At 35.6% G+C, this 15,395-nt stretch overlaps 2 protein-coding genes across 3 annotated transcripts; both read left to right on the top strand.

The window, feature by feature from the left end:
- Nucleotides 1-853: 853 nt before the first annotated feature.
- LOC119990751 (pentatricopeptide repeat-containing protein At1g80550, mitochondrial) lies at nt 854-3,647 on the top strand. Its single transcript, XM_038836832.1, has 2 exons — nt 854-2,357; nt 2,941-3,647. Exon 1 carries the CDS (start codon nt 933-935, stop codon nt 2,265-2,267), a length of 1,335 nt encoding a protein of 444 aa, XP_038692760.1. The 5' UTR covers nt 854-932; the 3' UTR covers nt 2,268-2,357; nt 2,941-3,647.
- Nucleotides 3,648-8,157: 4,510 nt separating this feature from the next.
- LOC119990750 (mediator of RNA polymerase II transcription subunit 15a) lies at nt 8,158-14,419 on the top strand. 2 transcript variants are annotated; one of them, XM_038836830.1, is made up of 7 exons: nt 8,158-8,305; nt 8,681-8,788; nt 10,986-11,073; nt 11,685-11,759; nt 12,059-12,535; nt 13,227-13,301; nt 13,595-14,419. In XM_038836830.1, exons 2-7 carry the CDS (start codon nt 8,691-8,693, stop codon nt 14,174-14,176), a joined length of 1,395 nt encoding a protein of 464 aa, XP_038692758.1. In that variant the 5' UTR covers nt 8,158-8,305; nt 8,681-8,690; the 3' UTR covers nt 14,177-14,419. The 2 variants fall into 2 exon arrangements, with proteins under 2 accessions (XP_038692758.1, XP_038692759.1); XM_038836831.1 differs by having other exon boundaries at nt 8,189-8,305; nt 8,601-8,788.
- Nucleotides 14,420-15,395: the final 976 nt, after the last annotated feature.

Here is a 15,395-nt window from a genome sequence, read left to right as displayed (position 1 = left end):
CATTATGCCAGAGCCCAAAATGTGAAGCCCGGTGACATCCTGCAATTTAAATAGGTGGGGACTATTTGTACTCCTCATTTTCTCATTGACACCCCATTTCCCTCAACCACCAAACACGCCCTTGCACCACCACTCCCAAAACCCTTCCCCTTTAATGGCATCTCTGCGCCATTTCGGTCTTTCTTCTTGATGAGGTCTTGTGCATTGGACTTGCCGGTGAAAAGGAGTGAATATCACAGCTTTACATAAGGAAAAATCAAAATAGATCAAAAGATAAGCACATCTTTTTGTTTATGCAGTGTTAGAACTAAAAGATAGGTATGGTTTTCTGCTTATCTTGCGTCGAGATAGGATCTTCCACCATTCGGTGATCGTATATACCCCTGCTTGGTCTACACAGGGCTAAGATCTATTGGTCGGTGGCTTATCGAAGCAAATCCCGCACAAGAAAAGATCAGCAAGAAAGACAAAGATAATCTATCTTCAAAGAGTAAGATAAGGACCTTGGGCAAAGGGTTACTAGCTCATTGAGCACCTTTGGGCCTTGCTTTTTTGCTCCATTCTCTATCCGAAAGAAAGAGAAGAAAGTGCTAAAGAGCTCTCGCTTCGTGGCTTGCAGTTGTTCCATTCTGATGAAGAAGAAGATGGCTGTGAGGGGACAAATGGGGTAACGGCATGTTTGGTGATTGAGGGAAATTGGGTGTCAATAGGAAAATGAGGAGTGTAAATTGTCGCCACCATTTAAATACCAACATTGTCTGCATTTTGGAGTATAATTACTACTCTACCCATCACCACTATAAAGTAATAAAGTATAAAGTATAAACGCTGCACCCAATGCCCTATTTATACTTCCAAGCTCCAACGATACCGCCTCGCGAAAACAACTAAAAGCTACTGAAAATCAATTTTAATTTTCTTAAGCACAAAATATGCTTTCTTCAATCTGCCGTAGACGCTTTAATCCAATCCCAATCCGAATCCTCTTCTCTTTCAGTTTCAGTACCCAATCTGTCGGTAAACCCACCTCATATTTTCATCAAAGCAGCCCGAAAGTCCAACCAATTTCACACAATTTCGACCAAAACACCATTTGCGAAACTCTTTCTTGCTATGGCAGCGACTGGAAAAAGGCACTGGATTTCTTCAATTGGGTAGAGACCGATTGCAATTTCGCTCACACCACCGATACCTACAATCGGATGATTGACATTTTGGGTAAGTTCTTTGAATTCGATCTTTCCTGGGACCTTATTAGGCGAATGCGGGAGAACCCTTTTTCGGTTCCCAATCATGCCACGTTTCGCATTATGTTTAAGAGATATGTATCTGCACAGTCAGTTCAGGAAGCTATAGATACTTACGATAAATTAGAGGAGTTCAATTTGAAGGATTATACTTCGTATTGTTATCTAGTTGATGCACTCTGTGAGTACAAGCATGTGATTGAGGCATATGAATTTTGTTTTGGTCGGAACCAGTATGCGGATTTTAATGGGAATGCTACTAAGATTTTTAATATGATTCTTCGCGGGTGGTTCAAGATTGGTTGGTGGGGCAAGTGTAGAGAGTTCTGGGAGGAAATGGATAAGAAAGGTGTTGTCAAGGATTTGCATTCGTATTCAATTTATATGGATATTGTATGCAAGGGTGGGAAGCCGTGGAAAGCGGTGAAGTTGTATAAGGAGTTGAAGAGTAAGGGAATAAAATTAGATGTGGTGGCATACAATACTGTCATTCGCGCAATTGGTCTTTCAGAAGGTGTTGATTTTTCGTTGCGTGTGTATCATGAGATGAAGGAGTTGGGTTGTGAGCCCAATGTTGTGACTTGCAATATAATTATCAAACTGTTGTGCGAAAATGGGAGGATGAAGGAAGCGTATAAAATGCTTTATAAAATGCACAAGACGGGTTCTGAGCCAGATGTGATTACATACCACTGCTTTTTTAGGTGCCTTGAGGATCCAAAAATGATTCTTAGGCTATTTGATAGGATGATTGAAAATGGGGTTCGCCCAAAAATGGACACCTATGTAATGCTTATTACAAAGTTTGGAAGATGGGGATTTCTTCGACCTGTCTTCATAGTTTGGGAAAAAATGAAAGAACTTGGTTGTAGCCCAGATGAATTTGCATATAATGCTTTTATTGATGTTTTAATTCAAAAGGATATGATCGGTGAGGCTAGGAAGTATGATGAAGAGATGTTAGCTAAAGGGCTTTCACCAAAGCCAAGGAAAGAGCTGGGGACGAAGCTGGAGCTATAATGGTTGTTCATTTGGTTGAACAGTGAAATCTGTAGCTGTTGATGGCTAAATCACCATGCAGAGATTCTTTAAGGAAGTCTAAGAATACCTGTAAGTCGTGGCCCAGATTTAGAAAAATAACTCTATAGAAGAAACAAATAGATGATTCTTACAATTACATGCCAAATGATGAGATACTAACCACTTGTGTTTTTTTTGCCTCTTTTGAGAAATCTGAGCAATTATTTTCTCCTTCGCTTTCTCTTCTCTTTTTGGCTATATCTAATAGAGAATTGTGGTTTTTTTTCCTCCTGTGAGTAGTTTTTCAAGAAGAGGAGAAGAGTATTTTAATTACCTAAACATTAAAAATTAAACCCTAAACACTAAATCGTAAACCCTAAACATTAATTCCTAACTTTTAAACTCTAATATGTCATTTTAATTATTTTTATTATAGGCTCCCATGTTAGCGAAGGAGTAGTTCATCTCTCACCATCTATGAAACTTGTCTGGCAATTGTTGACAGAAAATTGTTTACCCTATACATACATACATACATACACACACACACATACCTCTTCACCTTGCACATCTTGTTCACCATTTCATTTCAAGCTATGGATTTCATATCTCCTCCTTATATCTTTCGCATTGCAGTCTTTATAATTTCTTCTTCTCTGCTCATTATCTTTAGATACAAACAAAAACTAAGACCTGCAACCGCCCATCCTCTTCCTCCTGGAAACAAAGGATGGCCAGTTATAGTTGAATCCGCGGAGTTTGGCAGGGCTAGTAGAGTTGGTGACCCTGCAAAGTTCATCAATGACAGAGAAGGCCGGTACTCATCCAACGGTTCAGAACGAACACCATTGCTTGGTGAAAACGTGGTCATGTTCTGTGGTGAGTCCGCGAACAAGTTCTTGTTATGTAAAGGAAAATTCCGTGGCATGCTCCTTGAAGTTCTTAGGATCAATTCTCTGCAACATTACATACCACCAATCATGGACTCAATGACAAAGGAACATTTGGAAGCAAACTGGTAACCTTGCAAACATTTGAAAGCTTTTCCACTCGTAAAGAATTTGGCGCTAGCTTTCACTGCCATTGTAGAGGGCGTTCTCTCCATCCCCCAATCAATTTTTCAGGCATGCCATATCGATGAGCTCTGAAAGCAAGCAAAATCATACATGAAAATCTCTTTTCCATTATCGAGAAAAGGAAATTGGAGTTATCGGAACATAGAGAAGAAGAATCAACAGCTCCGGATTTATTGACTCACATGCTGCTCCAGACAGATGAGAATTGCAAACCTCTATTCAGTGAAAAAGAGATTATCCACTGTAATTTTAGGCTTGTTATTTACAAGCCATGACACTCCCTAACTAGTTCCATTAACGTTCGCATCCCCACATCTACGCCCAAGTTCTGAAAGGTAAATCGATTCGTACTCATACCTTCTGGCATTAAAAAACAAAATCATCATTATCAATTCATTCAATCTATATATATATAATGGAGGATCCAAAAAGCTTCTCCTTGATGCCATGTGGATGCCTCTAAAAAAACCTACACAAAAAACCAAAGAAAAAATTAAATATATTAAATAACTTGAAGACCTACAAGCACATACAATTAATAATATACAAATAATTTTAAAATGATATTTAATAATACAACAAATAGTCATATAAATTATCACCTATTAATTGCATATAAAAACAAAAAGATAAAAGCTTAAATGGAACATATTCACAATATAAATATAAAATAACACACAAAAACATATAATATCACAATAAAGTTCTAAGACATACTACAAAAACTTCATGGGAAAAATGAAAAATTTCAACAAAATTCCTAACGATATGTCCCTACAAATCATGGAATTAGTTGTCAAACAACAACCAATGATGATGGAAAAGCTCCAGTTTAAGATGCATTCTTAGGAGATTTCATAGAGGATGATCCCAATGATCCCGTATAAGATAATCCCTTAGTGGATGATCATACAAATGAAGAATTTAATCAAATGTGAGATACATAGTACAACAAATTATATATTATATATGCTTATTGACATAGTATGAAAAATTGTGGCTTGCTGATATAAAAAACAATAATAAATGAGATGTAAAAATTAGGAGATAAAGAAGGTGAGCTATATTTTCTATAGAATTTATAATTTATGAGATGTTTTTAGTTATTTTACAACTTTGTTCAAAAAACCAACGCAAAAAATAATTGTTAAACTCTGAGCATATTTTTTCTTTATGCATCAAATTTTTCGCTCATTCTTAGAAAATTATTTATTAACATATTGAGAAAAATGTATTGTAGTTATTTGTTCATCTCATAATTATTTTCATTTTCTATAATTCAAGCTTTGTTATTCATTATGGTAATAAAGTATCGAAAAATTATCAAAAATATTTATTTTTTAAATTAATTATGTGTCGCGCGAAGCGCGAGCATGCAACTAGACAATTCCAACCTCAAATTTATGAGCATACGGCGTCGTGTCGTACTCAACAGAGGATCCAAAAGGCTTCTCCTTGGTGCCACGTGGATGCCTCTAAAAAAAACCTACACAAAAAACAAAAAATAATTAACAAAAGAAAAAGTTAAATATATTGAATAACTTTAAGACCCACAAGCACATACAATTAATAATATACAAATAATTTTAAAATCATATTTAATAATACAACAATTAGTCATATCAATTATCACCTATTAATTGCACAGAAAAACAAAAAGATAAAAGCTTAAATGAAACATATTCACAATATAAATATAAAATAACACACAAAAACATATAATATCACAATAAAGTTCTAAGACATACTACAAAAACTTCATGGGAAAAATGAACAATTTCAACAAAATTCCTAACGATATGTCCCTACAAATCATGGAATTAGTTGTCAAACAACAACCAATGATGATGGAAAAGATCCAGTTTAGGATTCATTCTTAGGAGATTTCATAGAGGATGATCAAATTGGCCACAATGTGTATTGATATTCGTAGATGAAGTGAATTGCTGGGTTTATTTGTCTTCCTTTATTGGGATGAAGCAGAGACCCCTTTTTCATGTTATTCCAAATCTTGGTGCCTCGAGAATTGTTGGTGGTACAATCAAGGTAATGCATGCATCTGATTGTTGTTTCTTTACTTTTGATTTCCTGTTGTGGAATAGCAGGTAAAATATTATATAAAGCAGTTATGATCTCACGTTTTTGGTTGTGAAATAGGGAGATGAAGGTGGATAAGCATATAATATTAAATTAAGATCCATAATGTTTTATAGAGGACTCACAAATTAACGAAAATTGCGAGCGGCGATTATTGAGGATGAGCGTGCTAAGTAGAAGGTAATCATTAGGAAGTAGGGGGACTCACATCATAAAACTTGCAATTTGTTTTGTTTGTTTTTGAGTACAAATTTGTTCAGTTGTAAACCTATGCTTTTGTTAATGACACTCCACTGTCAGAAAAATAGTTTCCACTAATCAATTGTATACTATTTCTTTTAAAAAAACTCATTCGTCCCATCGATGATCAATAAATTTGTATCATCTATTTTGCATCACGTATGATTGTCTGTGAGGTTTATTTTGAGAAGTGTTTTCATGTGTTATCAATGCTTATATCAGAGAAACAAGAAAATAAGGTCAATTTGCTATTTAAAAATTGTTCCAACCCCCGAATGTTGGTCGCATCTTATGACTGAATTTGTAGAATGTATCGAAGTTGGGGTTTCAAAATAATGGGTACTCAATATAGATGGCACACATAAATTACAATCCGCGCGAAGCGCGGGCATGCTACTAGTTTCTATATATAAAACGGAGGCCTAATGATGCTTCTCCATGAATTGAGGAGAAAAACAAAAAAAGAGGTAAAAAGCTTCGCCTTAATTACAGGAAAATCAATGGTATTTTAATGATAACCAATTTAATGTGTATAAATACTATTGAAAACAACAACAAGTGATAAAAGAGATAAAATAATGAAAAGTCATGGCTAAGCACCTATTAAATGTGCATAAATACTATTAAGAACAACAAAAAATGATAAAAAAAAGGGTAAAATAGTGAAAAGTAGCGGCAAGATGCTTCCTCGTGAATTGAGGAGAAAAACAAAAAGAGGGGTAAAAAACTTCTCCTTAATTATGGAAAAATCAATGTTATTTTAATGATAACCAATTAAATATGCATAAATACTATTAAGAACAATAACAAGTGATAAAAAGGTAAAATAATGAAAAGTCACTGTTAAGCACCAATTAATTGTGTATAAATACGATTAGGAACAACAAAAAATGATAAAAAAGGGTAAAATAATGAAAAGTAACGGCTAAGTAATTGAACAATCATAATCATAATCATACCATTAAGATAAGCGTATTATAAAATACTGAAGTGCTTTAGAAGCTGCCACGTCTGCTTTTGTATGGCTCAAACTTTTGTCACATGTAATAAAATTAAATTGAAGCAGTGTTAAGAAACGCTTTCAATCATCACGTGTTTTCCGCCTCATGTGATAAATCATATGTTACAATTCAATAATGTCATGTTATATATAGCAGTGCTATTATTTTGTTACTGAATGTACTCGCATTATAATTAAAATCTTTATTGCGTTTCAAACTTGACCACTTTTAAAAATCTTTTAGTTTTATCTTTTAGTCGCGTGATGCTATTGAGTACTCAGGTTTAGAATGAGATTCATGATTTGTTCATTTACTACTATGCATAGAATGTTGTTCATACACATGTTCTTGGTGACCTTTGCCACTTTGGAGAAAAAAGCAGTGCAAACAAGAATTGTTAAACTCTGAACATATTTTTTCCTTATGCATCAAATTTATCGCTCCCTCTTAGAAAATTATTTCTTAGCATATTAAGAAAAATGTATTGTAGTTATTTGTTCACCTCAAGATTATCTCTATTTTCTACAATTCAAGCTCTGTTGTTCATCGTGATAACAAAATATCGAAAAATTATCAAAAATCTTTATTTTCCAAATTAATTATGTGTGCGTGAAGCGTGAGCATGCAACTAGTTTCTCTTTAATATCCAAACCAATCGATGACAATTTGATGAACAGAGCAAGCGGAGATCGCAAATTCAAAACGTCCGGAAGAATTGTTGAATTGGAATGATCTCTGGCGGATGAAGTAAGTATTCATGGAGTGTAGCATGCGAGTCAATGAGGCTGTCACCGTCATCTCGAGGAAATTCACAACAATTTAATCTAAGATTGGGTAGAGACTCTTACGTTTGAAATTTGAATAATAGTAATAAACCCAATTTCCTCCTTTCTTCTTGTGTTCAATGAATCTCCTCCTTTCTTGTGGTTCATGATATAGCAGCTCATTACAAGGGAGCCAGGGTTAGGGTTTATCAAAATACTAATAATCTAGCAGCTCAGATACATATATACGTTACTTCTAAATTTTCATTTCCATCCACATCGACGTCGATAATTCAAAGCACAAACATCTCATACATGAACATAATTACACATATATAGATATATTTATATACCAGGATGGATGGGAAAATGAGAGGAATTACCCTACATTGTCTCGATAGAGTCGGTTGATGAGGACATGCGCCCCCGGAGGTTAAGGAAGTAAATGGCCGAAGCAGCCACCGGCATCCCCGATTGAGCGGATCAGGCAAATCACACTCTATTATTAGAAAACCCCAAAACCCATTAAAAATTCTGGAAAGCCTATTAAAAATTCACCTGAGTACACCCCATTTTCTGATTTTTACAAAAAAAGGGAAAGACATTCAGACCTCATATCCAAAAATAAGGTAATAAATATAGATAGAAAGAAATTTTTATGATTATAAATGGAAATAATCTTTTTTTTTTATTTTTATGATCATGGATATGAAGAATTTACCATAAATAGTATTGTTATGCAGTGGGAATCTGGAATGATTTCTTCTGAAGAGAGGTCAATTTCTTCTTCTTCAATCGGGTCCAACACCTGACCTCCTCTGATCTTGCTCAAAGCTGCACCTTTCGCTGTCAATCCACAGGTGCTCCTCTCACCACATATCTACATACACATACGAAATGATATATGCATATAGCTGCATATACCGGAATATATTTATTTGTTCATGCTTGAATTATTCTTCTTCAATCTTCGAGGAAGAGAATTGTTGATGTTTGGTTCCTTTTTCTTTTATTTTGTTTGCGTTGAAAGTAAATGAATTAGGTTTCTGTTCTGATGAAAAACGAATCAATCCCTACATAAGGAAATTTTTTGAATCAGAATCTGTTGTATTCTCAAACAATTCCGTGGAATTCATTTCTATTTGTCTTTTATAGGTTTGGGGGAACTGTTTATTTAGTTGTATATGTTTTAAACAAGTGTTGCCGACTCTTCCTTTACTTCGTTTTTTCCCCAGCTGGGATTTGATGGCTACCAACAATTGGAGGCCTAATCCTCCAGGTGGGGAACCTGCGAGGGACACGGGTGATTGGAGAGCTCAGCTGCCGCCTGACTCTGGAAGAAGGTATGCTTTATCTTTTGATTTTCCCTTTCAACTTCTTTACTTTTTTCATGAACTTCTTATATGAATGTGATTGCAATATTTGCAGATTACATTAAAGGATTGTTTGTTTCTCTTTGAACTAGGGTAGTTACTTACGTATCTTATATCTTACATCCAAGTGGAAAGATTAAAAAGAAAAAAAAAAAAGTTTTGTAGGAATTAGGGTTCATACTAATAGGGAATACTATGATGGAGGTGATGTGGATTATTGATTGGATATTTCTAGTTTTTCAATATAGGACGTAAAAGAGAAAAACTCCTATGCACAAGCCTCCGGTAATGGAGGTGGTGCCGTGGTGGTAAGAGCAAGAAGATATTACTGAATCTTAGAGTGCCCCAGCATAGCAGTGGGGCTGTTTCAATTGTATATAATAAAATTAAGGTCTGCATAACCAGCTATTTTGGGTTTGAAAACTTAGTTGCAAGTAGTAACTGGAGCACAGACCTAGATGTAATAATATATAGAATTCAAACTTATATATCCACTATCATCACGTTGCATTCATTGTTTTGAAGAAAGTTGTGAATGAACCCAGATGCATATTTAGTTGTAGATGTTGCGGCCAGGTAAGACATAAGAGCTCTGCCATGATATAAGGAATCATATCTCTTGATATTAATTCGGCATGGAAAAAGGAAAAAGCTCTTGAATGGCAGGAAATGGTGCTCTCCTGTTTTTAAAATAGCGGTAATAAATATCCCTTGTGGATAAAAATGGCTGCTGGAAAAGGAAAGGTCTAAGCAAGATTTCAAAAAGAGGGGTGTCATCAATATCAGATTTCAAAAATGGCTAGTGTATTCTTCGGTTTTTCTGCAGAGAAGACATCTATATATTAACAAGGGTGAAGCCTCGAGTTTTTAGATTGTCCAGTGTTCAGATTTTACCCCAGATTGCCTCCCAGTTGAGGAAAGCCATTTTTGGAGGGACATTGAAATTCTAACTGTTCTGGAGCCATGAAATTAGATGTCTGCCCAAGTGATATTTATTGTTGAGCAATTCCTAGTAGTGGGATCTCACTGAATATTCGCCATTCTTAGTGAGATTCCAGGTAAGTCTATCTTCCGGATTTGTGTTTAAATTCTGCTTACCACTAGTTCCAATAAATTAAGAAAGCTATCACCTTCTCCGTCTTGGGCATCTTGGTGAAGTTAATATTCAATGAAATCCCAGATTGGAAACTAGAGATATAAGATATTGTCACTTACTGTTTTTGGTATCTCCTACTTGGATTTTTTCCGATTCTTGTGCACATGCCCAAATCATCTTGTTCTTAGCCGATTTTCTCACGTATTATCTTTGATTGGTGCTACCATTATTCTAGATCAAATACTGTTGTTCCTTACCTATCCTTCCTCGTGTCGCCACAAATTGAATGCAACATCGTCATTTCTGCGACTAATTTTTTGTTCATGCTGTCTCTTAGTGGTCCAATATCTTGTGTGGGTCATACGCGCTTTTTGAGGATTGTAAATATGCTCTAATGTGTAGCACATATTAATACAGATTATACTTGAATGAGCAAGTATTTTCTTAGTTGTGTGGAAATGTTAGCATAGTCTGCGATATAGTTAGATGTACCTTCTTTCAAATTTCTTGGGCTTAAGCTATGCTTGAAGCTTCAAAATGGAAGCTACACGTAGGAATTTACAGAGTCCTGAACTCTATGGAATTAATTTGTTCATGAAAATATGAGAAAATCAGAAAGAACCTGTACAGTGCTGAAATCTTAGTGATAAATTGGTCTATTCATTTTGTGCTGGTTTATCTGTTAAAATTAATATATGAAAAGCCATGGTTAGAAGGGAAAAAAAAAAACACTAAGGTGCTTTGGCATTCTCATTCGTTCCAATTCAAAAAGGATTTTAATTTTAAAAAAACACTAAGGTGCTTCGGTATTATCATTCGTTCCAATTCGAAAAGGTTTAAAGAACCTGTACAGTGCTGAAATCTTAGTGATAAATTGGTCTATTCATTTTGTGCCGGTTTATCTGTTAAAATTAATATATGAAAAGAAAAAACACTAAGGTGCTTGGTATTCTCAGGTTTTTAATTTGATTCTATGTCCATGCTTTCTGGATGGTTAGTTTTTCTTTTTCTTTTCGTTATTTGTTATTTGTATTTTCATTCAAACTTTGTTTGGTTTTATCAACATTTGAGGCTGATTGGCAAGAGGAAGTCTCTGGATTCCCCAGCCCAGACAGGACATGATAATGAGGCTGATTGGCAAGAGGAAGTCTATCAAAAGGTAATTTGCTGCGTTCTCATTTTCCATTGAATGCAAACTTCTTATGATATGGGAATTTGGAAAAATTCAAGGTGGCATTTGCAGAATGGGAATGGGTGGGAATTTTTTCATGGGGAATTATGAGTTATATATGAAGTATCTACATTTGAGTGGGAAAAAAGCAATTGAGACACAGTTAAAGAAGTTGAGAACAAAACTTGATGTCTTCATAGATCGATAATTAGTCGCAATGTGGTTTCTCATTACTCTTAGGTTGGGATTTGTAAAGGCTTCATTTACATGGTTAATATTTGCTTCTTATCACATAGTATTTGAAGTGGTTACTTGACATAGTTTCTCCAGCTTTGTACTTTGCCTATTAATATTTGCATGATATACCAAACCACATAAGCATCTTTAGAGAGAACGTTATAACCAGATGACGTTATTTATGATTTATTCGATATGGCTTTCATTTTTAATATTTGTGTGATATACCAAACTACATAAGCAACTCCTCAAGTAAAGGACGCGATTGAATCTTTTTCATTGTTAATTCTACACAAGCATGTAGATGCAAGAAAGCTCAACCATTATAAGCACCTTAGCTAATTATATATCTTATTTTGCAGATCAAATCCTTGAAGGAGACTTACTTGCCTGAATTGAATGAAATGCACCAAAAAATTGCTGCTAAATTTCAGAAGGTTAGCTCTGCCTCACAACCATTCCTGTGAGTTCATTGCCTGACTTTATGTTAGATGGCTCAAGGAATGAATGTGGTTCAAATAATTTGTCTGTGTAGATTAGATATCATTGTATCAATCAATTGTCTACTGAGCTTAATTAAGTGAAAGTCTCACTGTCTATCATCTAGAAATAAGCAGGAAAGAGGGAAAAGAAAAGAAGTATAAAATTATTTTCTTGGCTTAGTGAAATGTTTTTAGCTTTTGCTTGCATCTGTTCTTGAGGTGTTGTTCCTAAAATGTCACTCTTTGTTAATCAGAATGAGTCTCTTCCACAATTTCCAAAGCCAGAGCAGCTTGAGAAGCTGAAAGTCGTCAAGGCTATGTTGGAGCGCATTATAAATTTCTTACTGGTTCCCAAACATGGTATTCTACCCAATTTCAAAGAGAAGTTGGGTTCCTATGAGAAGCAGATTATAAACTTTATAATCTCAAACAGGCCAAGGAAGCTTGCTCCTTGCCAGCAGCTAGGAGGCCCAGGACAGCTTCTGCCAACTCAAATGCACTCCATGCAGCAGTCACAATCTCAACTTACTCTAATTCAGTCTCATGAAAATCCGATAAATCCACCAACCCAGTCAATGAATATACAGGGTCCTGCAGCCACAATGCATCAGAATAGTATGGCAAATTTGCAGCAGAGTTTTTTGTCTCAGCAAAACATGATGAATTCACTCCAACCAGGCTCCAATTTGGAAGTCTATCAAACTGATTGGCAAGAGGAAGTCTATCAAAAGGTAATTTGCTGTTTTCTCATTTTTCATTGAATGAAAACTTCTTATGATATGGGACTTTGAAAAAACAAATTCAACGTGGCATTTGCCTTAAATCTTGGTGTCTTCCTTTCTTAGGGAATATTTTTGATCTTATGAATATTTCCTCTGTAATTCTCCTGGGTTGCACCTCCTTGGTGCCTTAATAAAAATTTTCCATTCAAAAAAATATATATATGAAGTATCAACATTTAGCGGAAACAGTTCAGAGGTTGGGAACGAACTTGATGTCTTCATAGTTCAATAATTATCACGATGTGGTTTCTCATTACTCTTAGGTTGGGATTTGTAAAAGGTTTCATTTACATGGTTATATTTTCTTCTTATCACATAGTATTTCTGTATTTGAAGTGGTTACTCGACATGGTTTCTCCAGCTTTGTACTTTACCTACTTCAAATGTTTGCATGATACACCTTCATCAGCATCTGTAGAGAGAACGTTCTAACCAGATGACATTATATGTGATTATTTCAATATGCCTTTCATTTTAATATAATCTAGTTATTACTAACCTGACAGGGAAAGCGACTAGGCGTGGTTGAATTTTTTTCATGGTTGATTCTCCACAAGCATGTTGTTGCTAGAAAGCTCAACCATTATAAACACCCTAGCTAATTACCTAGCAAATTATACTTCTTACTTTTACTTTGCAGATCAAAGCCATGAAGGAGACTTACTTGCCTGAATTGAACGAAATGCACCAAAAACTTGCTGCTAAATCTCAAAAGGTTAGCCATGCCTCTCATCCATTCCTGTGAGTTTATTGCCTGACATTGTCATGTTAGATGGCTCAAGGAACGAATGTGGTTCAAATCATTTGGCTGTGTAGATTCGGTGTCAATCAATTGTCTACTGAGCTTAATTGAGTATGACTATCGATAACCAAGAAAATAAGCAGGAAAAAGGGAAAAGAAAACGAGTATAATAGAGTTATTTCCTTGGCTTAGTGAAATGTTTTTAGCTTTTGCTTGCACCTGTTCATTGATTGTTGTTCCTAAAATGCTTTTCCTTTGTTCATCAGAATGAATCTCTTCGACAACCCCTAAAGCCAGATCATCTTGAGAAGATGAAAGTCTTCATGGCTGTGTTGGAGCGCATTATAACTTTCTTACTGGTTCCCAAACATGGTATTCAACCCAATTTCGAGGAGAAGTTGGGTTACTACGAGAAGCAGATTATAAACTTCATAAACTCAAACAGGCCGAGGAAGCCTGCTCCTTCTGAGCAGCTAGGAGGCCCAGGACAGCTTCTGCCAGCTCAAATGCACTCCATGCAGCACTCACAATCTCAACAGACTCAAATTCAGTCTCATGAAAATCTGATAAACCCACAGGCCCAATCAATGAACTTACAGGGTTCTGCAGCCACAATGCATCAGAATAGTATGCAGCATAGTTCTCTGTCTCAGCAAGACATAATGAATTCACTCCAGCCAGGCTCTAATTTGGACTCTGGACAAGGAAATGCATTGATCTCAACGCAGCAGGTTCCTGTGGGATCTCGGCAACAAAATCCTGTCAGCGCTCCCCAACAAGTCAATATGAATGCCCTGTCAACTCAAAGTGAGGTGCCCATGCTTCAGCAAAACATTAATCCCCTTTAGTCAAACTCTAATATGCTACAACAGCAGGAGCTGAAAATGTTAGACACAGCAGCAGTTCAAACAACAATATCGACCGCGTTACTCAAATTTTATACCTGTCTCTCTCATAATGTGACCCTATTTTGATGAACTTTTCTAAAAATCATGTAGTTTTATAGTAATTGAAAAAAATAAATGAAGGAATATTGTACCTGAATGAATGTTTTGCATCAGTAATTTTCGTTGTGATTTATTTTTGTGTAACGTGGAACCCACAATAATTTTTTGTGATTTTTGATCAGTTGAGACCTGTATCGAGATTTAGTGTATGAAAATAATGCAAGGTTAGTAGGTCGCATTTAGGCACGCTTGGTTGAGTAATGGTCTATCTCGCAAATTGGGATAATGAAAACACCAATGGAACTTGAAGTCATGACATCTCACTTGCGCTAAGAGTTATTGCGGTCAAGTTCAACATTTCAGCCAACTACTCATTATTTTTGTTGTAATGATAAGGACCAATAGCAACAATTTGTTATTTGTGGTGTGTATGAATATGGATCACTAGAACTACTCATTATTTTTGTTGTAATGATAAGGACCAATAGCAACAATTTTTTATTTGTGGTGTGTATGAATATGGATCACTAGACATAAGGATTTGGAGGCATTGAAGATGGATACTGGGATTTCTCCTTCATCTTCAAGCTCTTCTTCTAGTGTTCGACGGATGTTAATCACCCATCGATGCTCGTCGAAGCTTGGATTGTATGCATAGGACATGGTGTATTGGAGAGAAAGACATGGTGGTTGTAGTTGTTCCAAGTTTAAACTTTGGTTAATGTAGGAGCTTTTTTGATACATTGAGTGTGGTTTTTTTTTTCCCGAGATAATTGTCATCAATGTGACTTTATATATTTATTTTACATCTTTAACGAGTAACTCATCCAAAATGGATTCGAAGGAGAACCTCTGCACAACCAAAAAAAAAATAGAAAAATCATAAATGTGTATTGTTTAGAGAGCAAACCCTAATGTGTGACCTTGGATTTTCGAAAATTTGAGTGCTTTAAAAGCCCGTAGATTTGTAAACTACATAGCCCACAAGAAATAGTTCAATGGGCCGTAACAGTCCCAGTGGACTGATAATATTACCATGCAACAAGTCCTAGTTAGCCAGATGGACAAAGGGGGGAGGTGTTTGTTTTCATGGGTTTGGTAAGTTGTCACTACCCTACGA

This window comes from Tripterygium wilfordii, chromosome 22 (assembly GCF_013401445.1).
Source record: "Tripterygium wilfordii isolate XIE 37 chromosome 22, ASM1340144v1, whole genome shotgun sequence".
Lineage (NCBI taxonomy): Eukaryota > Viridiplantae > Streptophyta > Magnoliopsida > Celastrales > Celastraceae > Tripterygium > Tripterygium wilfordii.
Note: the sequence above shows the minus strand (reverse complement) of the source record. Positions and strands in the feature narration are given on the sequence as shown.